The 9,053-nt window shown below is 34.9% G+C and overlaps 1 protein-coding gene and 1 pseudogene across 1 annotated transcript; one reads left to right on the top strand and one right to left on the bottom strand.

The window, feature by feature from the left end:
* Positions 1–68: 68 nt before the first annotated feature.
* LOC105194164 (peptidyl-prolyl cis-trans isomerase sig-7) lies at positions 69–4,557 on the bottom strand. Its single transcript, XM_011158930.3, is given in 5 exon segments — positions 69–2,371; positions 2,520–2,776; positions 3,292–3,782; positions 4,325–4,355; positions 4,358–4,557. Coding segments are annotated over 5 exon segments (1,524 nt in total). The 5' UTR covers positions 4,415–4,557; the 3' UTR covers positions 69–1,683.
* A 631-nt stretch (positions 4,558–5,188) lies between these two features.
* Positions 5,189–8,166, top strand: LOC105194179 (annotated as a pseudogene).
* The last annotated feature ends 887 nt before the right edge of the window (positions 8,167–9,053 follow it).

Here is a 9,053-nt window from a genome sequence, read left to right on the forward strand (position 1 = left end):
TTTACAAAAAAATTCCATATTACAATAAGAAATAAGAAAAACGCTCGGAAAATCAAATTTAGACGAGCTGACGTTCGTATGACACTTGTTTATTGTTCTAATTTCCAAATTCACTCTTTGAAGTACAAAATATTTAATTCAGCATCATCCTGTATCATAAATGTCTCCTAATATAATTCACCGTATTTATTTGTGTTACATATTGGAATTAGTTATCTAATATATGCACGCGTACGCGCTTAATGTATAGTTCTGTTTTCCCTTTCCCGGTATATATTATATATTATAAATCGAGCGTTTTATATGTAATACGGCGCAGTTAAGTTGAATTTTCTTTCGAACTTTTTGTAACATAATGCGGATGCGGACCGATTGTGATGCAGCGAAGCTACGATACGCATGATTAGGATAGGGCTCTCTATAAAAAGAAAAAAGAAATGGGCGCTAGAAATTATTGCGATACGTATCTCTCGCAAAGGCTTGGAATTGTCAAAGAAAGCCCTAAAATAAATGCGTGATACGTAAGATAATTCAATTCATGCATATAATATCGCGAGAGTGATGATGCTGATAGATAATCTTGCATTCAACGAATACTGGCGCACGCTTCCGATTTTTCTTTCTTTCTCTCTCTCTCTATCAAATTCGCGCAAAAATTATAAATCGCTTCCGATCGGCTTCGTTTCTTCACTGACTTCACCGTTTTCCATTTCCCGCCCTTACAGAAATGTAATACTAACAATATTAAATTGGTTAGTAATTTAAGTAATATATTTCGAATATTAAAAGTACTAATAACAGTACTTTTAAATTACTTAAATTACTCGCCTATTTATTACTCTCAGTATTTCATTTCTGTAAAAGCGAGACGAAGGTGTCGCGAGAATCCGGTGTGCCTTTTCCTACACGTGCTGCAAGAATACCAAATTGCAACGTCACCAAAGAAACAAAAGAGCGTTCCGCGAGAGCCCTGCGGGCTGCGTAGCTCATTATTACCTGCGTAGTCCACGTAGATGATTTATTATTCTTCGTTCCTATAATAATTCTCGCGCGCGCTTCCGCTTCCCTCGTGCGTGCGCGAGCTAAAGCGGGACTCGGACTCGAAAGTGTGCGCGGGGCACATTTTCGTGAGAAACGATTTATGCCTTCTCTTCTCGAATCGGACGGCGCGGCTGTGCGGACCGAGCGCACACCGTCCAGATCGTTTTCGCTCTCTATTTTTGATACGGCCGTTTCTCGCACCACGACAATTCGCGTTCCGACCACTCGCCGATCGATCGAACGTCGTTCTTCTCTTCGTCGAGACTGTTGAATGAGGAGTCCCGAGTGGTTTCGATAGCTTTACCGTACGCGCTCTCCTATCAGTTGTAGAATCTGTAGAGCTTCCCGTGGCCTTGCGAAAATCGCCTCCATCGATCTGCGAAAGAAAGTGTGCGCGTCGATTGACGCTCCGTCTCTTGCGGGCCGATTGATAACGAATACCTTTTTTTTTTGCCTTCTCAATGTTTTGTACTCGAAAGAATACCGGCAGTTTTACTCGATGTAAAAAAAAAGAAACGTTTGAATTACAGCCCTTCTCTTGTAAACCGTTTATTCATTTGTTACAATTGAAAGGAAACCAACGCGACGAACCTTCTTTACCTATTTAAATATATCCTATCGAGTTCCATCACCTCCTCTCTTTCACCGTTTTCTTTTATGCTTGTGCGACCTGTCCCTGTGTCTCGTATCGTCCTCGTCCTCCGTGGGTCGTTTCCTATCGTCGCGATGCCGCCTATCGTCGCGATGCCGGCGTTCCCGATCACCGTGCTCGTCCCTCCTGCTTCTTATTTCCGACCTGTCTTCGCTGTGACCCCTCCTCTGATCGCTATGCCTGTCCCTATCCCTGTCCCGTCGTTCCTCCTTTCTTCTTTTGTCCTTTCGCTCGCTGTCGTACTTATTTCTCTCGTAATGGTCATCGTGCGTCCTATCTTCCTTTCTTCTATCCCTGGTGTCTCTATCTTCTCTTCGGCGCTCGTGTTTTCTGTGTTCTGAACTGCGATCTTTATCGCTTTCTTTTCTTCTTCCCTCGTCTCTGCCTTTACCATTGTCGCGATCCCTGTCGCGCGATGCCTCACGTTTCCTCGAGGAAGAATAATTCTCCTCGCGTTTCTTCGCCCTGTCGTCCTCGTCCAAGTACTTGATACCCTTTCCCTTCCCGCGCCAACGCATCTTCGCAACCGATTGCGAGAAGTCCACGTGTATCCTTCGATCATCGATTAGAACGTTGTCCATCTTAAAGTACGCGTCCTCGCAGCTCTTGCGATCGGCGAATTCAATAAATGCATACTGCAAGGAATCACCCGTTTGATGATCTCTTATAACTTCGCAGCTGCAAGTCAATGAATCACAAGATTTAATAAACATATATAATGCAATTGTACATCAAATAAAATGAGAGAAGATTACTTGATAGCACAGTAATTATAAACGTAATTATAAACATAACGAATATTATGAAAATAAATGTGTCTGCGTACCCAACAATTTTCCCAAAACGACTGAAGATAATCTCGAGGTCGTCATCGTTGAGGTCGTCATCGTTCGTGACTGGATTTAGTTTGCAGACGAATAGGACGTTTTCTGGCGGTGCAATATCCGCATCCGGTATATCACCCACGATCTCCAATATCGTGGCCCTTGCTTTCGCTTCCTTGTTCTTCTGCAATTCTATAATCTCTTCCGCGGTCATGCCGCCGGTATCATCGATTGCTTCGTCCGCTCCAATTCTATCGCTCTAAACATGAATAAATGTAGATAAAGAAAAAACACGCAAAGATAAAAAAAATCTTAAATACGTTAAAACTTATTAATATAAAAAGGCACAAAAGAAAATATCAATGTAACAAGTATGAAAATATATATAAAGCGTTAGTAACAAATCAAAAAGAATACAATAAGATTGTAAACTCGTCATTTTATAAAATCTTTAAAAAATTTTGAAAAAAATTTATGCAAATTGCAGACATAACATTTTTTCTCTTCTTCCTTTTTTCTATAAATTCTTTAATTTCGAAAATTTAATTTGTAAGAAGTTTGATTTTATTCCATCTCCCTTTGTTGATGAATAATAAAACAAAAACGAAGAATAAGCCAAATTTTTAAGAGTTGATTTTATCCCATCATAATTTCAGGTAACAAAAAAAATAATTTATTACATATTGGAATATTTTTTTATATATTGTCAGTTTTATAATTTTTTGAATTTTTAAATTGCGAGAGCCTTTTCTTGTAGGTATGGCATACACATACCATCAAAGCTTCCTTCGTAGGTTCCGGGCTTCTGTCGGGAATCACAAAGCCCACAGGATCATCAAACGGATCCTCCAGGATGACAGTGTGGGATATCCTTATGTCCTGATACGGTCTCTGATCCACATCACAGATGGTCTCATTAAATTTGAGGATCACCTCCAGACCTTCAGTTATCTCCCCAAACACACAATGCTCATTGTCCAAGGATTGTAGCTCCGATCCCAGAGTAATGAAGAACTGAGAACCCAGCATGTTGTTGCCACAATTTACCATGGACAGCAAACCTACGCGGCTATGCTTGATCTTTGGCATCTGCTCAGCCTCATAGTAACGCGCCTTCTCTCCCAGCACAATCCCATATACACTCTCTCCACCCTTTCCAGTGCCAGTGGGATCGCCGGTCTGCGCAATGAAGTTGGTCTGCACCGAGTGGAAGAGGTTCCAGTTGTAGTACTTAAGCTTACATAACTTCAGGAAGTTCCGTGTGGCTGCAAAGACAAAAATAATCAATATAATGCAGACAATCTAGACAGAAGATCTATTCTTCATGATTAAATTGTTACACTTTCTACATTAAAAGTAATAGTAACAGTTATACATACAATATTAGATCTTATTAGAGAAAGACAATGAAAAACACTAATAACTTAATATTCCTTTGTTTTTTAGATTCTTACAACACATGGGTCCTTTATGTCCATCGTTAATTTTCATTACTTTTACTAATGTATAAGAATTATAGTATTTTTACTTTAATATCTTTAGGAAGTATTTGTAGGTGATAAAAATCATGTTTTAAATATATAACCTATTATGATTCTTACCATGTCAAAGTATATAACTGTATTTTAAAAAAATTGTATACAAACAATTAATGCTCACAGCTGCTTTCATAAAAAAACGTGGGACACAGATATCTATCAAATAAGCAATTTTATAAACATCATGATTGATTCAACAATTTTTAATAGTACAACTGTGCAGAGAATTTCCTCTGGGTCGTGGAGGAATACTCGTGTCGTATACTCACTTTGAGGACGTTCCTCGGTGAAGAGGTCCACCCCTCGGTGAAGAGGTCCACCGTGAAGTCTCCTATGGTAGTTTCTACCACCACGGCCATCCTGCTTCTTTTCGGATTTTCACCACTATCTTAAGGATTCACAGAAATCTCAATTTGTCCTTAGAGAAGTAGATTTTTATTTCAAAACAGAGTTGTGTCTTGTAATTCCTATTCCGGCTTAAATGGATGTGCGTCGCTAGTGTACGTAAGTTTCGAACCACATGGTCTGTTCTTTTCTACTGAATTTTCCGAACGGTGAAAATTTAGCTCGTTTAGCTGAAAAGAACGAATTTGAAATGTGCGAATAAATTTTCTCTAATTATACAATTTCTCTGTTTTAAAACACAAATTATCTATTTTAAAAACATAAATTTTCTTTTTATGTTCTTAAAGCAAAGAATTTATGTTTTAAAGCAGAATATAAATTATTCTTTAATTATTTTAACATATTCTTATTTAATTATAAACGATTTAATAGATGTATTTATTTATCATTGGACTCATCATTGAAATCTTTCGCTTATTATTGCTTTATTGGTGAACTCTATTTATCGTACTACTAACAATGAAAACAGTAAAAATTAGCAAAGGCTTCTACAAACTTCCACTGTAAAATAACATTTCATTAAATTAATTGTTGCACAAATCTTTTGCCTTAATAAACTTAAATTTCCAAACGTTTCTTTCATTGTTACACAGGACAAAATAAATTAAAGATTTTTTTTATTATAGATATTGCAATAAAAATTAATTAATAATTAAACTAAAATAATTAAATTAATAATTAAATTAAAAATATTAGAGAAATATTATAAGAAGATATGTCGATAAATAAGGTAGGCGAGAACGGGATCTTACAGCGCTCAAAATAACTGAAAAATATTGTCTGAAATATTAGGAAAGCAGAATAGGCAAGGAAGTTGTCTAAAGTACGGGAGGTGTGTATTGTATCGGCGCGCTGATTGGTCAGCGTCTTTGTAGCGGGGGTGTCTCTACAACTCAGTACCGACACGCTGATTGGTCAGCGTTTTCATGGCGGGGGCGTCTCTAGCGTTCACGTACCGACGCGCTGATTGGCCGGCGCCGGGAAGCCATCATTGTAGATTTAACCAATTATCACGTAGTCTCTCTCCCTATGGAGTGGGGATGCTGTTCCACCCATAAATCCAGTAAACCTACTCGCTAATCCTGTACTCCTAATAATTCTGACGAATTTCTGAGCCGTTTTATCGGACCGAATCGGACGAATTGCGCGTATATAAGACTTTCCTAACCTCAATGGTTGTCCACTTTAATGCTTGACAACTCGTTTCGCGGGGCAAAATGACACTTTTTTCTGTCAGATTTGTTTGTTTAGTGCAGAAAACGCGTCGATTGAACTTAAATTTGTCAAAATCGTCGGTGGTGGAGATATTTTGGATAATTACTGCGATCTGATAAAAATGATAATGGGACTATCAGACCCTGTTTGAGGGTCAGATTTACATCATCTAGATTTAGAGTTCCTCTGTGACTTCCACTAGAGATTACAAATTTAAAAATTCATATATATGGGTTCAAACTTATGACCTGTCACATGCTTTAAGAGTCTGCCACTCTCACACAAAAGTACACCACATTCCGTGATCTAATAGACACATTTTATATGAAATTTACTATTTCTGTCTTTCATATAATGGTAATTATTGATGATAAAATTATAATGAATTATGTTATTACAATTAATTTCGAATTATACTTTTTACAGATCACAATACAATTTTGGTCTGATTCAGCACAGTTTATGAGAACCAAAAACGCTTAGCTGAACAAAAAGATTCTACTGTACAAAATGTATTGAAAATGTACAATGACTTCTTTTACTTAGCAGTAATCATCTAAATCCTGAGACAGCAAATAACGTATGAAAAGTTAATTACATCTTATTAACTTATTAAGCCTGTGTTTTTTGCACTTTTTATAAATATATCTTGCTTCTATAAAATATATTAATATGTTAAGAATTCTGTAGAGCATATTGAAAAAATATATAGAATATATTACTTCATTATATTTTAGTCTCAATAAATTTTGCATGTGTATTCTATAATTACTATAATTGTACTTACTTTATGTTATCAAATATACATAAAGATGTGATCTATATGATATGACAACTTTAGATATTTGTTTTATGTATCTGTATGAAGAGAAACTTGAACATTTATTTGAAATTTTAAAGAAATAATTTTTTAAATTGGAAACATGCAACAAAAAATAGGCTTATTGCGAATAGCGTACATACATTTCTAAAATATTTTCTTGATTAATCCATAAGATAATTTATTTTTTAGCTGTTGCAACGTGAGGTATGAAATACATTCAACAACAAAAGAAATCTAAGAAATTGGAACAGCTTTCACGGAGGAAAACTTGAAGAAGTTAAAGAGGAATATGTGAATCAATATTGCAATGTGAAAAAATTAAAAATAGAAGCGTTAATAATGTTCGATAGCGATTGTTAAAGAAGAAAAGCGATATTAATTTTGTTTCTCTATCATAGTGTGTGGATTATCAGTTTGCCTTTCATCGACCATGATAGATTGAGATCTCTATTTTACTTGCACGATTTAGCCCTAATAATTTTCGCGAATTTTGGACTATTTTTAGTTGGTGCTTTGACACTTTTTACCATGTATTATGTGAAACCATACTTGTTCTAAAACAGAGAAAGTGGAATTGCAATTTAGAATAGGAAGTTATCAAAAACATGCAGTGACTATGCTATCATTGTAACGCGTCGTCATATACATTGCGTTGTGTAACACTTACACGTACACAACACATATACATGCACAAATATGAATGCCATAACAACAAATCAATTATATATCGAAGCTACATTGTTCCATGTTTATTTTGAATTATTTAGTAAGAAAAACTTTTCTCTACACCATGTCAAGCATTGTTACAGAAGTGGCAAATTAAAAATGTCAAAGCAGTAGTGATTTGTCGTTGATATATCTGGAGCAATTTGTAGTGAAAAAAGTACGTTGGCTAATTAGATTTACGATAGTTTTTCAACATCTATTATGGTGCGTCAAGACGATTATTTCTTGCCCTCGGACGATTCGCGTCACGTTAAGATACGGGAATTTAATCACATGAATTAGGAATTAATAACGAGTTTAGATATGCAGAAAATGTATTCAGATGTCATAAGGATATTTCAGTCTCCTAGAAGAAATGCAACGGATCTAAAGATACTAATGATATTGGATAGTTTTCTGCTCTTTAAATGTAAGGCCATTAAAAATTTATGTGACTGTAAATATTTGTTAACAAAGGAGCATTGTTGGGATTAAAGAAAAAATCGTGTATACAAACCCTCTGATGCACCGAGATATTTTGATAAAACAGTGTAGCCCGAATATGTTAAGCATAAAAATAAAATTGTACAAAGACGGACTTGTATGAAAGATAGAACCAAGGATATGAAAGAAAGTAGAATTGTTTTCAAGAAAATTAATTAATTATCTTAAAAATGTAATTTAATTTAATCTTCTTATGGTAAAATTTAACTTTTATAAATATCATCAGTCTCAAACAAAAAGGAAAGTTTTCTTTTATACATTCCGAAAAACATAAAATTAAATTGACATTGTAAAAATGTTTAGTATAGCAAATTAAAAGATTTCAGTAATTTATAAGCTCTTGGATATTTTCTTGTAAAGAATCTTCTATTTAAAATAAGAAAGTCTATGTTTCATATAATATTTACTAATCAACTTTTATACATGCGTGCACATGTGTAAAATTAAATGTATAAAATTTTGTGCCTTAAGTAATATCCATATGTATTCTTATGTGATTTATTATAGAATTAATAAAAATTTAATTTTATTTTTAGATTGAATAATAAGTAAATCAGTTTGTTTTATTTGCTCATTTTGTACTTATTTTCTAGGATTCTTACGGTCTTATATCAAAAATTAAAAGATTAGATGGAAAGGTTATATGTATAGCATCTTGCTATATTTTTGCGTTTAATATATTTTTTTTAATAAGGATGTATGTTATTTAATATTAAATTATTATTAAATAATAATGAGAAACATATTCCACATTCGTTGAGATGCTGGAGAGATCATAAAAAGAGCCAAAAGATTAATTCCGTATTATAAGATGGATTAGAAGAGAGTTCAGTTTGGAGTCGTTCCGAGAAGAAATCCGGGATTTCGGGCTCGAGAAATCGCTCCTGATACGCGGGGATCATGCAGAGCAAAGAGGTATGAGGAAGTATACTAGTACTTACCCCGTTTTATTCACTTCCTACTTTACCGACTCTCGATGACGGCACAGTAAATAATCAAGTGTGTTATGATTATCTATGGCGCCGTCATCGATAGTCGGTAAAGTAGAAAGTGAATAAAACGGGGTAAGTACTAGTTTACTTCCTGCTACCTCTTTGCTCTACATGATCCCCGCGTATCAGGAGCGAGTTTCTCGAGCACGAAATCCTGGATTTCTTCCCGGAATGACTGCTATTGCAAACTGAAGTCTCTCCTCATCCATCTTATATTAATACAGAATTAATCTTTTGGCTGTTTTTATGATCTCTTTAGCACCTCAACGAATGCAGAATATGTTCCTCGCTATTATTTAATAATAATTTAATATTAAATAATATATATCCTTATTAAAAATATACATATTAAAT

This window comes from Solenopsis invicta, chromosome 13 (assembly GCF_016802725.1).
Source record: "Solenopsis invicta isolate M01_SB chromosome 13, UNIL_Sinv_3.0, whole genome shotgun sequence".
Taxonomy (NCBI): domain Eukaryota; kingdom Metazoa; phylum Arthropoda; class Insecta; order Hymenoptera; family Formicidae; genus Solenopsis; species Solenopsis invicta.